The following is a 17,638-nucleotide window of genomic DNA, read 5'->3' on the forward strand; positions in this document are numbered from 1 at the left end:
CTTGCCTGTATCAGGGTGGTGATGACTGATGGGTGCACTAAAGGTCACACAGGTCTGTTGAAGTCTAAGTGTGTGTTGTCAAAGTAAGAAAGAATACTCTGTGTAGACGTGTGGATGTATACATATTTCATGCCTCTGAATGTTTTCATTCACTGTAGGTGTTCCTTTGTTCATGTACTTTTTGAATTGCACTTGGAATTTGTATGTAGGAGCAGCCAACACAGATTTTCCATTGCAGAAAAAATAAGGTCAAAGCTTACCTGAAACAGACCTAACCAAATGTCACGTCAAAATAAAGCAGTCTAAACTTAGCCCTATTTAGCCCTTTTCCAATTTAAAATGTTTCTCAGAAGAAAGACACTGCTTACCCATATTGCCAAAGTTTTAAAATTCAATATACAGTGGAAAAATATGAAATAGTGTTTTAGATTTATTACAGTGACATTTTATACATGTAACTACAATACATTTTTTACTTTTTAATTGAAGCTACAATATAAAGTGTTTTCTGTAACACTTAACTAATTGCAAATGTCTCATTATTGATGTAAGATGTAAAAGATTTAAAACATGTAAAATTAACAAGTTAAAAATGTTTCAGATAGACACTAGAGGCTGCCTTCTTAGACTAAATTATGCTTTTACTTTTTTGTTAAATCACATTAAGTAATAAAAGTTGCTCCAACGTTGTTGTAATGTAATATACAATATAAACCTTTTTATTTATTAAATAAACTAATTATACCATGCATACTACAGGCAGCTACCCAATACTTTACATCCTAAAATCTGACATTGACTAATAGGCTAAGCTGTATGAATTAAAATGAAAATGTTGGGCGATGTAAAGGCAGTGTGTGTGTCTGAGTATATCTACAGAGTAATGCCCTAATGTGTAATTATTTGTGGTAATGTGAGTCCTGTATAATGTGGAATTTTAAGTTTTGTGAAACAAATAGTTGTATATCTCTTAAATATCAAGTCTGCTTGTATTTTTGTATAATTACATAGGAGGCAGTGAGAGACTGAATGACAAACTCTTACTGTATTTCAAGATAAAAAAATAAGCACAAAGATGTGGATGCCATCATAGTCGAACTAGAGAAAATCACTTTTACAATAAACTCATCTTTATTGACAGTAAAAAGTTTTGAGAATATCAAGGGGCACGCATTTGTAACTGCAAGAACATCTTGGAAAGCAACATGACCTGTTGAAATAATGAGGCAGTTGTACATCTTTAACTTTGAGGTAAAGTGTTTTCTCATGTTACATCATTCACAAAATATCGTATAACATTGAAAAGTTCACACAAGGAGACAAAAACCATGCCTCATTTTCACTTCTTGAAATTACTTCACATTTCAAAAATAATTCACAATTCAGGAAAAAGCAGAAATTGACAAGCACACATGCTATATTCCATTCACACACATTTCTCTAATCAAACCAAGTGCATTCCTAAATAACTTTTTTTCTCAAACAGTTTCAAGTATAGTTTTGCCTTGTTTTGAAATTAAGTTAAACTATGAAGCAGCAAACCCACAATAACAAGTAACAATACTGAGTTTGGTCTCATTTGTTCCCAATATTAACATTATCAGATAACTCACCATACTGTAGCAATAAGGTATTTGGGTGCTATAAAGAAGCAGGAGGTAACATTTTATGGACTTGAGTATGCTGGATAAGATTTGGAATATAGCTGATTAAATACACCAAGGCTGAAACAAACAACACTAAATAGATAACCACAAGTGATAACTTAACAGATCCAAACTGATTTGTTAATTAATTTTTAAATAATGAATTTGTCAATTCACTTACATTATGCAAATAGTTTCAAATCTCAACTGCTGAGTACAAAACAACAAAGAAATTGTTGTATTTGAACTGATATTTAATTCTCTGTCACACATTGCAGCAAACTTCAGTGTAGACCGCAGGACCGGTGCAACGCTGTGAGATTCTGTAGAAGGCCGGCTAAAATGCACTGGTGTTGCAAATTAGATAATCAATTATTGTGAGTACTATGCGATTTATCAGTGCAGTATAACAATCACGGGAAAACAAATGTAAAGTCATCAAGTGCTTCAGCAAAAATGTTCATTTATAAGCAGGGAACCTAAAAGTGCAGTCTTGTTTAGGTATAGCACCCTGGGCCATCTCAGGTAGTCTCTTACTGTACACAACATGGCTCATGGTCTGATCTGCACCAGTATTCACCAGGCTCACTTTAAAATCCAAAAAATCCATTTTAAATCTGAGCCCTGACGGCCCTGAATGTTTAAGTTAATTCCTCTCCTCATATCGCTTTGTTCTGATAGTCTTGCTGTGCAGCTGTAAATATTCTCTCTTCTGAGGTCACTTTACACATGCTGTAAACAATGTTGTCCTACAGCAGCGTACTACTGTAAGAGTTAAGGCAATCCATGTCTGTGCTTCGTCTGTGACAAAAGCTCTTCCCAAACCCAGAGGCACAGAGCTCTCAGTGCATATTAAGCTTACCTGACACACGACCCAAAGTACCCTCCTCTACCCCAAAAACAAAGCTCTCAGTGCATACTAAGCATACCAAATAGAAATCTTTAAAAGTACATACCATGCTTTCCTTTACTGCCTTTGCATATGACCTCTCAAAATTCGCAACTAAATCACTTAGCAAAGATGGCTAGATAGTCAAGATTTTGGAGCACCAGTAACCCCCCGCCCCCCCTCCCTTTTCTTTTTAGTTAAGAAAATATCCCCAAAGAAGGCACTTTTGAAGCAAAAACAGTAGTTTTGCCAGATTGGATATGGGAGTGCAATCAATCATAAAATGTAATTTGCCTCCACTAAACTTCAAATGCTGTGGTAAAAATGCTTTTTAATTGCGTTTGCTTTAGTTTAATAAATATTATCATAGTAAAAACACAAATCCTTTTACCTACTTACTTACAGGGATTTAAAGTAACTGATCTGGTGCAGAACAAACGGGAGCCTACAACTTTAGAGAGTAGCAGTCACATCTCGTCATCCAACCGCTATCCTTTCTCCTCAGCCCACTTGATGCTCTCCGCGGCTGATGTGAGACAAGAACTCGTAGCGGTCCTGGCTGCGGTGGCCACAGATGTTGCACTCAAAGGGTTGGAGGAAGCCATGGCAACCCATGTGGATGGTGAACATGACATGGTCCAGAAAGAGGATGCGACAGTGCCGGCAGTGGAAGGAGCGCACAGGCCGACCATCCCTGTCTAACACCTGCACAGTCTCCCTGGAAGAAAGGGGTAAGACAGGGCTCTTCTTTGCTGTTGTGGGGGGCGCAGGACATGCTCTCTCCCACTCTGGGTCCAAGTCTTTGGCCTGCCTGAGGCTGGAATTGGGATGGCTGCAGGGCAGTGCTGGGGTTTGGTAGTGGAGGTGGTGGTTGTTAGAGGTACTTGTCGGGGCTGTAGCCCTTGTGCTCTGCTCTTCTGCTGTGCTCTCTGTGTCTGTAGAGTCAGGGCAGCCGTTGGGCGAGGTCGTGTGGCTATGGGCTGAGCGTTGGTCCTCCCGGCCTTCGCTTGCCTCCCTTCCAGCCAGGCCGAGAGCCACTGCTGCCATCCCACCTCCGCAATGTGCTCGGGGGCCCTGAGGTGTCACATTGCTGTTGATGGAGCCCATAACCGTGCGTAGCTCTGACAGGAAGGCAGGATGGAGCTGAGACAGTGAAGGTGGCTCATGGTTCTCCCCTCTACTCCTGCCGCCTTGGAGATGTGGACCACCCAACCCAGCAGAGTCCCCGGCAGGCTGAGAGCTCATAACGTCCCCCTCCTTCTCAGAGCCAGAAGACAATTCGTAAGGTGCTTCAGCTAGGTCAAGGTGCATATGCTTTACACCTATGACAAAGACATATCAATAATAAACAACAATTAAAATGGAGCATCTAATGGATTTACTTCATTTGGCCCATTTTCAAGGAGTAACATGGACCAAATGTCTCCAAACTGGTAACAGCAAGTTGACATTTGCCTTACTTGCACTGCAGGACGGCTGATGAAGTTTGACAAAGACCAGGTTCTTATTACTTCTGTACAAGCTAAAGATAAATCATTATTATCATATGCATTTGTAATAGGTAATGCATATGTTTCTACCCTCTCACTGAATGGGTAATTATATGAAAACGTGCCATTTCCCAATCTTAATGTGGATCCTTGACTTCCAGACCCCAGATGGTGAGGCTGGGTGTACACACCTCTTCCACCCTCATCCTTTAACAATGGAGTACCCCAGGGCTGTGATTTATGCCCCCTGCTGTGCTCCCTGTAAACACATGTAGCTCAGCGTAAATTTTATTCATGAAGACCTAACTTTTAATCAAGGCACTATAAATCAATTCAGCTGTTATTTATATAAACATGTATATTCTATCATAATGTGCATACCTGTTGCATATCTGCAACTATCCTCTCCTGATTGAAATGTATTTCAGCATAAATTCTTTTAACCAGACCTAACTCTTAAACACAAATGGAATCAGCTGTTGGAGGGATTCACCTTCTTGTAAAACCAATCTGAATCATTCAACAAAATGCGAGGGCCAATCAGAGAGTCACAACCCTGCTTTGAATATCTGTTCCCCATTTGCTATTTAGTTGTCGTTGCAGGCAAAGGGTGCAACCCTCCAGCTCTCCTTCCACCTCCGGTCATCTACTTCAGCCGACCTTTGTGGTCTTTGGGCTCTGATGGTCGTCTACACCTCTGTCTATATATATATATATATATACTAAAGATTTGTATAGCAGTTGAGTCTAACTGCCAACATTGTATTTGAGCTGTACAATAAATCCTACTTGCATACGTGCAAACATGTTTCTCCTGATTGAAATGACTGTGTAGCCACTTTCGACCACAACACAATTAATTTAGCTGACGACACAGCTGTGGTGGGCCTGATCACAGTCAACAATGGACAACATCAGCAAGTTCAAGGAGATCATCGTGGACTTTGGAATAAGCAGGGAAGGAACTATGACCCCTTTAATATCAACAGGTCCTGAGTGGTGATGATGAACATTTTCAAGTACCTTGGTGTCCACATCACCGTGGGCCTGACCTGGGCACTGCATACTGACTCGGCTGTGTGAAAGGCAAGGAAGACACTGTTTCACCCTAGACACCTGAGGAAATTCCGAGTATCCCCTCTAATACTGAGGAATTTCTACTCCTGCATCATATAGATCATCGGCACCAAACAGGAATGCAAGGCCCTGCAAAGAGTTTGTTTGGCTGAACATACAATAGGCAATGCTCTACCATGCCTAAAGGATACTTACATGAGGCTACGCAAAAATAAGTCTTTCCTCCTTTTTGAGTTGGGAAGAAAGTATTGTATATTATATTAGAATATTATGTGAGTTACAGTGTTGACAACAGTTACAGTATTGGTAGTCTTGCATTGCCAGACTTATCTCCACAGCGCTGCGGAAGAAGGTCCGGCTAGTCCAAACAAGACTTTGGGATTGGAGAAAAACATGCTCTGGTTTCTTGCAGGTTTCATTAACTGGACCACTGGACTTACTTTCCTTGTGTCTGAGAGAGCTTAAAAGTCGCTGTATACTTTCTCCACACTACCACAACATCAAAAATCTTCTTGCTGTTATCTTTTATTGATTTAGGTTTTCTTTCTATTTCAGCAGTACAGTTAAAAGGCCAAAATCTCATCATGCTTCCTGGCTGACTTGTCTTCCTTAGCTTTCCGTCTCAGCCCATATCTTGTCTAGCCTACTTCCCTGTGCTTATGTCCTGCCTTAGATGCAGCCCTGATGATTTTGGTCTCCTTAACTCTCTTTGGACAGTTTGCCTCGCATGCTGATTGATTCCCTTTGCAAAGTAATCATTCAGGTTTTTTCTCAGAGTCTCCTTCACATTCATACTCCCCACAACCTACTTGTCTTTTTACCATCAACTTCATAATAGGCAGATGATTTCCTTTCCTGGAAATAATGCAACTCTTTTTTTTCTCTGAAGGGGTGTTTTCATTAAAAGTAACAGGGTTGATGACAACCTGAGGACCTGGGTTATTATAGCAAACTAAACTGAAACGAAAATAAGCTGTGAAAATTATTTTGAGTAACTGAACCTAAAACTTAACTGAAAACTAAACCTAAACGATATTGCCTGTTTAAAAAAACTAAGAAAAATCAAATAAAAAAAATACAAATTCCTTTCATTTTTTTTGCTATAATATTTCACTAACTCACTCTAAAAGCTCACTAATAATAACATACTCAATGAAAATTCAAAACAATCAACTTTGCCCCATTAAATTGTTGTTTAATTTACACATTAAGAATAAAACCCATTTACGAGTAATGAAAAGATGCTCAAGGCTTTAAATATGTTTACATAACATATGTAATGGTTTGACTTTTTTTGGCCACAATAGCTAGTGAAAGTAGAAAAGTCATATTGAGGGGCATGTCATTGTTTTATTTATATCTATATAGTAGATACTTTGTACAAAGTTGTTAAAATTCATTAAAAACCCAAAATATCTATATATTGCACGTTTGTTGCAAAACATATTATGGAAACAAAATTATAAAATGTTTTATTGTTTATTTATTCAAATTTACAGAGCAGTTTTATTTGAGGGACATAAAATGAAACATTTTCTTATAATGACCCAGATATTAATGACATAGATTGTCTTATTTAAAAATAAATTAAAAAAACTTACCCAAAAACTTCTGTGGCGTTGACCTTTTGCGTTTGGTAATGCTAATAGCCAGTCTATCCACAAACTGGATTTTTTCCTTGGATGGCTGGAGCACAGGTTTAGTAATTGTCTCCACAGTTCCTGACTCTTCACCTGCAAAAAGAAAGCCCATTGTCATCAATATACTAACTCAGTCTGTGTATAAATATGTTAAATCTGCTTTATTTAGTCTATTTGCATTTCCAATCATGTAGAAACATACAAGCTTATTGTCTAAAAAAATAATGAGTCTCATGTTTGTGTGACATGTTACCCTGTGCTGCATTCACTGCTGTCTGGTGGTCCAGACTCTTCAGATAACTATAGCAGCGCTCTAGATGTTCCTCCAGTGTGCTCTGTTGTTTGTAGCTGCGACTACAGTAGCTACACTTAAAAGGTTTTCCCACTGTTGGTGAAGAAGCTGCACCTCAAGAGAAAAAAATATGTCATTGATTTCTTTCAAGATGGAAACAGATGATTTAATGTAATTCGTTAGGAAATACTGTGTAAACTAGCAACGTGGTGTTGTTTATTAATATGTTTGTTGGAGGGGTTTTTTTTATGAAGAAAAACTTATTATTGGCTAGGTAACCTAGAGTTGAGACAATGGATTTCCCCATTAATTGGCAATTCCTCAAATTGTTCTATACTGCTCGCCAACGATGACAGAAAACGCCTAACCCTTCACCGCAACGTTTCCTTTTAATAAGCCGTCGGAAAGACTGACGTCAATTCGCTGAAATCCAGTTTACAAGAATCTTTACTTCGAAAATGAATCTAAAGACCGGTGGAGATCCACCAAGACCTACTGTACCAAGACTGTGTGTCAACACCTGTTTAACGTGTGTTCACAAATTGAAAGCACCAACAGGATTTCCTGTTTTCACAAAATGTTAAATGTCATATTTTTTCATGTTTTTTACAGTACATTCTACTGAAGAAGACTATTTCCTCTGAGCTTCAGAGAAGGGGGCCGTTCTAATGAATATCCGCTTCTATCGCTTACTGCACCCTTGTTTCATACATTATATGTTATAGAACAACTCCATCCATCCATTTCAAGAACTTATTAGATACATTTCTGAAAAATCTCTTCATACGTAAGTTTGATGTGTTAGGCACTGTTGTATTGCATTTAAAGCTCAATGATTTACCTATGTGTGTGCGTAGATGTCCAGCCAGGGCATCTCTCCGGCGACAAGCATAGTTGCAAATGTGACATTTAAAAGGCTTCTCTCCCGAATGCAACTTGATGTGGCGCAACAAGTTCCCCTTCTGGGTGAAGGAAGCTCCACACTGGTTACACTGGAACGGCCTCTCGCCTAGGAACACATGGATGGACAGAGGATTTTAGAGGTTAATCACAAATCCAGAATGTCCTTCATTTAATGAAATTTAGGGTAATATTTTGTCCATAAAATGTCCTTGTCACTGTCTTGCTGGCTTATTCTTACCTGTGTGGCTACGCTTGTGCACCATCAGCACGTTGGGTCCGATGCAGATCATCCCGCACACCTCACACTGAAGTTTCCCATTTGGCAGCCGGATAGGTCCTGGTGAAGTAGCATTTGGACTGGCCATCTCATTGTAAATGCTCCCTCTGTCTCTTCCAGCCCCAGTGCACTCTGCGTTCCCTTCTTCCATGGGGTCCCCTCCGTCATCCCTCACAACCTCTCTGATCTCTGGCCGTGGAGCACCGGGGGACTCATCATCGCTGCACAGCTCAACCTTGATGGAGTTTGCTGTGTTGACAGAGGTCAAGGGAAAAACCCATTTACTTTCATACATAATGGTAATGAAAAATTGTGTACAGACCATGGGGCCACAATGAAACAAAGGAATAATAACTGACCACTATGGGAGCGGTGTGGTGAGGACTGCTGACTGTTTGGAGATCTTGCTGAAGGGCCCTGCAACCCACCATAAAAATCCTGTTCCATTGATGACTCTCCTCCATTACCTATAACACAAATATGCCCATGTTATTAAAGTCTGGAGAATATACACACAAATGTATAGTAGTTCCTACTTTATGTATTAACTTACCTTGTGCATTTGAGCGTCCATTGCAGTCCTCAGCATTCATTCTCTCACCAGATGCCTGCAAAAATTATGATTTAAAAACAGTTTCTCAATGTTACTTTTTCCCCATTCATGATGATCATTTTTGAGAAGATCTCACTTTCCTAATCTTAGTCACATAAAACTGCATAAAGTACATCTGATGCTAACCATATAAAATGTACTTACTAGCTGTTTTGTTACAAGAAGAAGGCTAGGAAACAGTTCCAAGTGTCTAATAATAAGTTCACTGTTATAAACCAATCTAGTTAATTGGTGTTCTGCCCTGCTATTACTGTATAGTGTAGATTCTTCTGCACCGTGGCCAGCAAATGAATATGAGAGGCTTCACGTTTATAGAAAGCTAATGACCAAGAATGATGGAGGAGGAGTTAAACCAACTAGAGGTGGACCAAACAGCTGGAACACCTTAAACTATTGACATAGTGTCAACAATATTCAATATTAAGATAATAAGATCAAAATGTTTTCATTCCAGGAGAGAAATTTAGCCTTGGGGCAGCAGAAAAACACGATGACAGAAAGCATGACGAGGATATAAAAAGAAGACACATAAGTAAAAAATAATACAATATAATACATAAAGATTAAAAAAGGCCAGAGTAGAAGTACTTTACCCTAACCAGTGTGCATACATTTATGCAGAAGAGATAGAGCAGTTTTCTAATCATCTAAATGTATACAGCTTCACAAATATTGAATTTTGTTTCAATTTGCAGTAGTTTTGTCAATTAATTGTTGCTGTTATTTTGTTCTCCCCCTCTGTAAAGGTGTAACAGGCTAATAAAAAAATCACGGGTGGATTTTCCTGTATTGCACCTACTTGACAGCAAACAACAAAGTGCAAATTTCCAATACCGGCGGTGCTGAGGTGCTGACAATATTTTTTAGACGGAGAACATGTTAATATTAGGTGAAAAGATGCTCTAAATTCATGTTGGAAAAGAAAGAGAGAGAAAAAAAATACCCAGATGTACAATGCTGCACCTTTTGCTCAAATGGACGACAACAATGGACACAGGAGAGTGTGGAGCGAGCTGGGAAGAGAAGGGGAGGGGGGTGCGGAGACAACACATCGCAGGGAAAATTAATATCCTGGCATTGGCCGCGCACGGGGAGCAACAGGCGCTGATGCAGCCGGGAGACGCTCCAGTCACACCAGCTCGGGCACGGCGGTTATAAAAGGGGACGCGCACCAGTGCCGACAATTGACTCACAATCCTTTCTGGGCGACTGTGCATTAAAACATATTGCATTCAATTTTCAAATAACTACCGTGCTTCTCCATGTATGCTACTTGTTTTAGCTGCTCGGTGGGTTTGGTCCGTTATGACACCAATCCGCTCATGGACGGTCGAGACAGTGGCGAGACACAACAGCAATTTGTTGCAGGAGTTGCCACTGTCCGAATGTCCGCATGAACACTGCTGTCATCCAACATCGAGCACGTCAAACTGGCCAGGGCTCTACATTGTGTCTCATGAGCCGTTGCTATGGCACCCGACCACACGACAAATGGCATTCACCCTACCAACTACTTCGAAACATGCCGTACTTCCAAATTAAAACCGATGGATGGTCTTACCAAGCGCCGCGGTAAAGTCCACAAGCCTCCTCCTTACCTTGCGAGCGATCAGTGTTTTCCTTTTTAATTGTCTGGATAGCTGTTTGTTTTCCCAGGCGACGACAGCATCTCCGGGAAACAACTTCCGGGCCCATGCTGGGATACAGACCGAATAATTGTACAACAGAGCTCCTGATTCTGTGATTGTCGAATGCATCGATGCATGTCAGCTCTGGGTACAGGTGGCAAAAAATGTGATGAAATGTGTGGCATAAGAAGAACTCATTGGCTCGACAGAAGACTAGCTGATGCGCATTAATATCTGTTTGTAAAAAGGCTGCAAGATGGCCAGTCTGCTATATAGTAGGCCTACAAATATTACTTGATAATTCAGACACTGATCAAGACATCTTCCGGAAATGCTGGAGAATGGTGTGTGCGGGTGATTTTACAATTTCTCTCTTTCTCTCTCTGGGGTCTGTCTATAAACCTTTATTACATGATCATGAGCCTACATCCTTATTTTTTTAGTTTGGCCTATTACTGCGGTGAAAACAAAGGATGTGTTGGTGTATTGGTTTAGCGTTCAGTAATAGCAAGCAAGCACATTTTAAAAACACACAAAATTGTTGTGTTGAAATAGTTTATGGCTGTGTTACATGTTTGGCACCACAAGGTGGCAGAAAACTGCCGTTTGAGACCAGCTCTGCAAAGCAACCAATCAGACAGCTGTGAAATGCTGTGCGGGTCGGTGTGCATGCTATTGATTTATTTTCCATAAACAACTATGACAACTATGTGAATCGATGAGGTTTGTGCCGTCGCAGGAGGACCTGATAAGCCTCATGGATCTTCATAAACATGGCCTCAGCATCCTTGCTGGGGTTGTGGTCTGGATGCCACGTCTTGGCCAGCTCCCTGTAGCTGCGAGTTATGTCTTCTAGAGATGCGTCTACTTCCAATGACAGTACCTGCAACACAATCATTTCCAGATACTCAGTTTGGATATTATGACAATGCCAGAGAAATTACTTTACTCACTGAAAATGTTCAGAGAGGTATGAGAGCTTAACATTCTGCTTATATTAGGCTATATAATTCTGTCACCAGGGTCCTCACTCACACCAAGACGTGGCAGCCTATCACCTCAACCCTTATCCACCTTCACTGGCTGCCAATTAAGTCCTGCATTAAACCCTCCTTCTCACCTGCAAATCCTTCCATGCCCTGGCCCCACTGTACCTCTCAGACCTCCTCCATCCATACACTCCACCACAAAACCTGCAGTCCTCAGACACTGGCCTGCTCATTCCCCACACCAGATTCTGTACCTTTGGGGACAGAGCCTTTATTGTCGCAGCCCCATCCCTCTGGAACACCCTCCCTGCAGATATGCTACATCCCTGAACATTTAAAAACCAAACTCACTCACTAAAACACCTCTTGTTCACCACAGCCCACAACGTCCCTGAGTGTAGCCACTGTAATTCTGTAAGTGTCCTTGGGTTTCATGAAAGGCACTATCTAAATCAAATTTATCATTATTATTAATAATATTATTATTATTATTATTATTATTGTACAGCGTTTCCAGTGTTGTAAGCATGCTCACCTGCAGTGCCTCTTTCTCTCTCTCCGTGTACTCTTTGAGCAGTATCTCCAGCACCTTCCTCCAAGCGTCTTCATAGTACCCCCCTCCAGTAAGAACACACAAGAGTCGATATGGAATTAAAAGAATGTACTCAAAGACGTTTCTGAGCCAAGGCAGAAACCAGAACATATCCAGAAGCGCTGCTACACAGTCAGACAGGTAGTACAGTGTGGCTGTGGTGTTATGGAAAATAGAGTAACCCAGTGGAGCAGAGAAGGCCAGCCAGGCTAGACCGAGCCTGTAAAGCCGTGGACCTGGATAAAAGATTGAAAAAGATGCAATTTCAGTGGGTCTCAAAGATTTAGAGATAATTAGTGTTACAAGTAGTGTTACCATGGTGTAATAGTAAATCAGATGGCATTGGTATTTTTGTGAGATCATCTCACCTAGTTTCTGTGTGCTCCCCGGTGTCTGTGGAGGTTTGACCCTGCGGTACTGTGCAGCAGTGACACTGGCAGCCAGGCTTATAGGAAGAGGTGATAAGGCACTACCATAAAATATTGGGGAGGTTATGAGACAAGTAGTCAAGGTTTTTTGGAGATCAGACGTCTGCTGGCCAATACAGGACACCAGGTGTACCCCTGCACCCACACACAAAGGCAGGACGATCAAGTAGAAGAAACCGAGGGAGTTTAGTCCAATCAGAGCCACTATTCCAAAGTAGATTCCAACACACACCTGTCCAGCAAATCTGACAGGGCTTACAGGTGGAACCATGGTGGGAGGTGTTTTTTTCTCTTTCTCTACATTTTGATTGGCCTGACCAACATATGCAGGAATACGTATGACCTCTCTGACCCAGCCAAACCCAAATCCTCCCAGGGTTAGCATCCATAACAGAGCATGGCTGTCTCTTCCTAAATATAAATGGTGAAGGCCCAAAGGCCCACCTGCTGCCCACAGGGCATAAGCTACCATGACACTCTTTACCATCCTTTGGCCTCAGTGGATCAGTCTCTGTACAGGTGCAAATGAGTCATCCTTCATAAGTGCCTGCAACAAAGTAACAGAAGAGTTACGTTTCAATCTCTCAGTCTTTTTATGCTATATCAACTGCTGATAGCTATTTTACATTAGGCTTTTAATCAAATCATACATTTTGATTGTATGTCCTCCCATCACTTTTATTTTTGTGTTATACATTTGGTGTGTTTTCTCTATGATCTGTGTGTTGATGGTATCTTGGCAAAGGGATTTGAAATGTTGGCAATCCACTTTATATATATAACATATTAAGAGGGATTTATAGCTCCTGGTGGGCATTGTCATTTTAAGCCATTACACGATCCAAAAAAATAGCAGGCGGTAACGTGTTTTTTAAAGAAAACATAAAATGTACAAAAAGTCAGAATGGTCAGATGGCCAGCCCCAACATTTCTCTATAAACCAATCCACAGTTAACCCAAAGACTTTATCAGACTGATCAGTGTAATTACTTTTTTAAATACATTTAAGTTGAATTTTCTTTGTCTAATGAAACTAGGTTACTTACTGAGCCCATAATTTTAAGTCCTTTTCCCGATAAATCCTTTCCGGACCTTTCCGTAGTTGAAGTTGGTGCAAGTTGTTGCAACAGTTGGACTTTGGATCATGACAATGAAATTACGCTGTGTCATCAACATTTAGGTTTCTTGTTAAGGTGAGGAAAAGGTCTAAAGGGACATTTGTGAGAGATAGGACACTGATTTTAATGATAAAGAAGAAACTATTGAAAACACAGAGGTATATATGCATATATTTATATATTGGATTATTCTTCCTGATGCATTAACAAAACTGATGTGTAAACATAATTTAATCTGGTGGCTGTGGAGCTAATTTTAACTGCTGTTGGGTGATTTAATTGACTGTATAACTGTGCATCATATTTTATATGCTATGTTCAAATCTAGAGGAGTAAAACATTACTTCCCTCTCAAATGTAGTGGAGAAGTTTAATGTGGCATAGGAAAAAATGGCAATAAAGGTGGATGATTACCTCTGAATTTGTCCTCACCACTGTTGCACAAAATGCTTGCTTTTGGGAGAATTACTGAAATTGTTGGGTCTCTGTAAATTATAGAGTGTGGTCTAGACCTACACTGTCTGTAAATTGTCTTGAGTAAACTGTAGTTATGATTTGATACAATAAATAAAATTGAATTTAATTAAAATGGGGAAGGTCATGGCTTTGCTTGCGTACTTACAGATGTAGGTTACTTAAGCAGAAAATGTTATGAAAAATAAAAAGTAAGAAAAGCTCAATCTTTAGCTAGACGTGTACCATATCACCAATAGATAGCCTGCCCTGCATAGAGCACAAAACAATGACAATATATGTGCACGTCTCACTGTACTATAATGTTTAAAAAATGCAAGGTATACACACACATTTGTATATTAATAACATGTTGTGAGGCTAAAGCATTCATTCCAGTGGTGATTGACACCTGCTCTGTGCCACCTCCCACTGTGTGCCCCCGCCTCCTGACGCCCCCAACGCCCCCTCCTTGTTCGTCTTTATCGGAGTGAAGCTAGCAACATGCTAGCTCATTTGTTTAAGTACAGCCGCGCTAGCACACATCCACTGCTTTACTTAAAAAATGCCCCGTGTTTTAACTTTTTAACCATCACTTTTAAGCCTGAGGATACTGTTATGGTTTCGGAGAATGGAAACGGACGACGTGTCGGTTAGAGAGCAACTTTTCCACAACCGTGTCCGAGAGACCATAGTAAGTAACGCTTTGCTAATCTAACCGTCGGTTAATATGCATATGAGTGGTCGACTCTGAAAATACAATCATCTAAACTGGTCAAGAAAGCCACGTCGTTTAATTAATTGTTTTGCAGAGCGGTGGCTCAACTCTCCCATTAAGTTGCCAAAGTCTCGTGCTTCAGCTATGAGCAACAGTTAACGTTATATGTAAATAATAAGTAACCTATAACTTGGCTTTTAAGTAATTTCATGTTTGAGTGCTCTGGCAGTTTGCTGAGCTCCAGACCAATTATTGCACGGATGCAGCTGGTAGAGCTGTGGCACAAGAACATCAAGGAGCTGACTCAGCACCTGGGGCTTGTTCCTTTCAATGTCTAGCGAACATGGATATCTTTTCAACTCTTTAAATATTTGTTTGCCATGGTTTGGATCATCTCACATTTTACATTTTGACTAGTCTGTTAATGACGTATTTGACCTGTTTACTGTGCTGATTTTTTTTTTTCTGTTTTGTGCAACACCAACACCCTGTTGAACTTCAGACTTGCCAGAAAGATCAGTTCTGTTGACAGCTACGCATACGGATACTGGGCTTTAACCCTACCATTTTTGATTTCATAGGTTATTAATTTCCTTAGATCGGAGATGTTGTTGCTACAGTGTTGCATAAGGAGCTGTGTCAAACAACATATCTTCTGGTGCATATTAAAATCCGTGGACTGACTGATCAATTTGTCCATATTACAATAATAACAAAAAACGCTTCACTTAAAGGATTCAAGTATTTCCACAGAGGATGAGTCAACATTCAATTGAAAAAAACAAACAAACATCCAAAGCCAAATAGTCTGGGGCAATTTAAGGTGTGTTTGAAACTCACTTGGCTTCACAACACCAACCATTTTCTCTGTCTTTCTCCATTTTTATGTTCAAGTTGTAGTGAATAGATCAGGCTGCCCACATTATGTATCACAGACAGAGCTGATTTCATCCTCTAGACAATCCTATGTCATGTAGAAGTCATATTTTCAATTGTGTAGAGTTAACTTTATGTAAGAGGCAAATAAAACGCCCCAAATGTATTAATATGCCCTTGTTTTCTTCTTGTCCCTTCAGCCTAAATACCTAATGCAATTAGTTGACACCCCCTTCTTAAGCCAGCCTCAAGTCTCTAGCTCGCCATCTCTTCTCAGTGCTCCTTGTCAGGCAGATCAGCTGCCCTTACATCTCTGGTTATTTATTGGCTTCAGGCCGAGCTCATCATTGGTCAGCTCATTTTGAAGTGTATAGAAGAGTATGTGACAGCAGTGTAAATACAGTTGTATTTTGCAAAGCATCCTATTGATAAATGCCAAACATATTTATTAAAAAAAAAGACCTGACAAACATCCTACTGTAGATCACCTAGCAGTGATGACATAGCATAAGCTGTTTTTTTTGTTTTATAACTTGAGTTTTTTTAATACAGGACGTGAGAAAACAAAATGGAATTGGAGGAGATAGAGGGGTGTCCCATTTAAAGTTTAACTTTAAGCAATACACTTCTATTTTTTTTTAACATATTAAACAGTCATGGAAAGGTTCCTAGACACCCATAAACATGTATCAGTGTATTAAAATAGTAGTTAATTTGTATCATAAGTATCTCATTAAACCAAGCATGTTTTAAAAGAAGATATTGGTGATTACTGATCTAAACCAACAAGCTGCAAACACGTGTGCGTGTGCGTGTGCGTGTGTGTGTGCGTGTGTGCGTGTGTGCGTGTGTGCGTGTGTGCGTGTGTGTGTGTGTGTGTGTGTGTGTGTGTTATATATATATATATATATATATATATATATATAATATCTGAGACAGACATGGCACATATAACTACTGTGGGGATCCTACTGCAGAGTCACAGGACAGATTTTGCAAAGGCCAGAAAAGCGGCAGGCCTGAAGTGATCTCTCAGTGCTCAGAATACAGACAGGCTCATTTTCATAATCCTAGTACTCTGTGTATTGTTGGAGCACAAATGGTCAAATCTTGTTTGACCGGCAGGAAAAAAGGGAGTGTTTATTTGAAGTGTTGACTTTATACAGCTTTTAGTCAGAAGCCTCACAGTAGTAGTAGATGCCAGATTCCTGTAAGTCAACAGTAGTTCTTTCCAAAATATTAAAAGGTAATATTGACTGCATTATGCAGTCAATATATTGTATTGGCGGTTAATATTGACTGGCGAAACAACATCAAGTAAACGCACAGCTCAAAATGTATATCTTGGCCAAATGTGGCCCCACAGTAGCCTGACAAGCCAGACCCACATCAAGATGTCTGGTCTGGGAACTCACTATAGGCAAGGCTCAATCTGGGGGCCGGATAAACGGTTGTCTTTCAAATTCTTTCAAAAGAAATTGTAAAAAAAATAGGCTAACAATTGTGACATAACCAAGCGACTTGCTGACGCATAGTCCACAAATCACCGTATTGTCAGGAGAAGCTCGCAGACAGTTTGAGCTCACATTAGCTGTTTAGGTTTGTGTGTGTGTGTGTGTGTGTGTGTGGGGGTGGGTGTGGGTGTACACACACGCTCGCCATCTCTGCAAGATTGGGAATGACTGAGGTTACTCTTTGCACAGCTACCAAAAGACTTAGAACTTTCAGACAGGTCGGCCACGTCACAACTACGTCGTCAAGTTCAGTTGGAGGCTGCACAGTAACGCTCAGCCATCGCCGAAAAAGAGCTTCTAATTTCTTTCACTGGTCTACTTCCAGAACAACGGGATCTGTTGGTCCATTTCTTGTCGGTTCACTTTATATGCTTCATACTGGGAAAATTTCATTCAGGCCAAATGTTCCTTTACCTGAGCTAATGCAACGTTGTAACTAATTTTTAGATAGAAACATCTGGCAAGTGTAAGAGGTGTAGGTTCAATAAATTGTCA

The 17,638-nt window shown here is 40.2% G+C and overlaps 3 protein-coding genes across 7 annotated transcripts in view; 1 reads left to right on the forward strand and 2 right to left on the reverse strand.

The window, feature by feature from the left end:
- Nucleotides 1-1,112: 1,112 nt before the first annotated feature.
- ikzf4 (IKAROS family zinc finger 4) lies at nt 1,113-10,822 on the reverse strand. Of its 4 annotated transcripts, none has more exons than XM_034877011.1 (8): nt 10,426-10,822; nt 8,768-8,822; nt 8,574-8,681; nt 8,176-8,463; nt 7,876-8,043; nt 6,996-7,148; nt 6,704-6,835; nt 1,113-3,857 (listed from the first exon to the last, which is right to left on the reverse strand). In XM_034877011.1, the coding sequence occupies exons 1-8, from the start codon at nt 10,582-10,584 to the stop codon at nt 3,037-3,039; spliced, it is 1,884 nt and encodes a 627-aa protein (XP_034732902.1). In that variant the 5' UTR covers nt 10,585-10,822; the 3' UTR covers nt 1,113-3,036. The 4 variants fall into 4 exon arrangements, with proteins under 4 accessions (XP_034732902.1, XP_034732903.1, XP_034732904.1 ...); XM_034877012.1 differs by having other exon boundaries at nt 6,996-7,142; nt 10,426-10,821; XM_034877013.1 differs by having other exon boundaries at nt 10,389-10,821.
- Nucleotides 10,823-10,996: 174 nt separating this feature from the next.
- Nucleotides 10,997-13,625, reverse strand: dnajc22 (DnaJ (Hsp40) homolog, subfamily C, member 22). The gene is made up of 4 exons (XM_034877056.1): nt 13,511-13,625; nt 12,405-13,011; nt 11,980-12,272; nt 10,997-11,338 (listed from the first exon to the last, which is right to left on the reverse strand). The coding sequence occupies exons 2-4, from the start codon at nt 12,949-12,951 to the stop codon at nt 11,162-11,164; spliced, it is 1,017 nt and encodes a 338-aa protein (XP_034732947.1). The 5' UTR covers nt 12,952-13,011; nt 13,511-13,625; the 3' UTR covers nt 10,997-11,161.
- An 852-nt stretch (nt 13,626-14,477) lies between these two features.
- lmbr1l (limb development membrane protein 1-like) overlaps nt 14,478-17,638 on the forward strand; it is a 33,458-nt gene continuing 30,297 nt past the window's right edge. For both annotated transcript variants that reach the window (XR_004657314.1, XM_034877029.1), the window contains exon 1: nt 14,478-14,729. Coding sequence is in view for 1 of the 2 variants with exons in the window: in XM_034877029.1 (XP_034732920.1) it covers nt 14,667-14,729 (63 nt within the window). In the remaining variant the exon portion in view is untranslated. The remainder of the gene's footprint in view (nt 14,730-17,638) is intronic.

The sequence above is a fragment of the Etheostoma cragini genome, chromosome 7, assembly GCF_013103735.1.
Source record: "Etheostoma cragini isolate CJK2018 chromosome 7, CSU_Ecrag_1.0, whole genome shotgun sequence".
NCBI lineage: Eukaryota > Metazoa > Chordata > Actinopteri > Perciformes > Percidae > Etheostoma > Etheostoma cragini.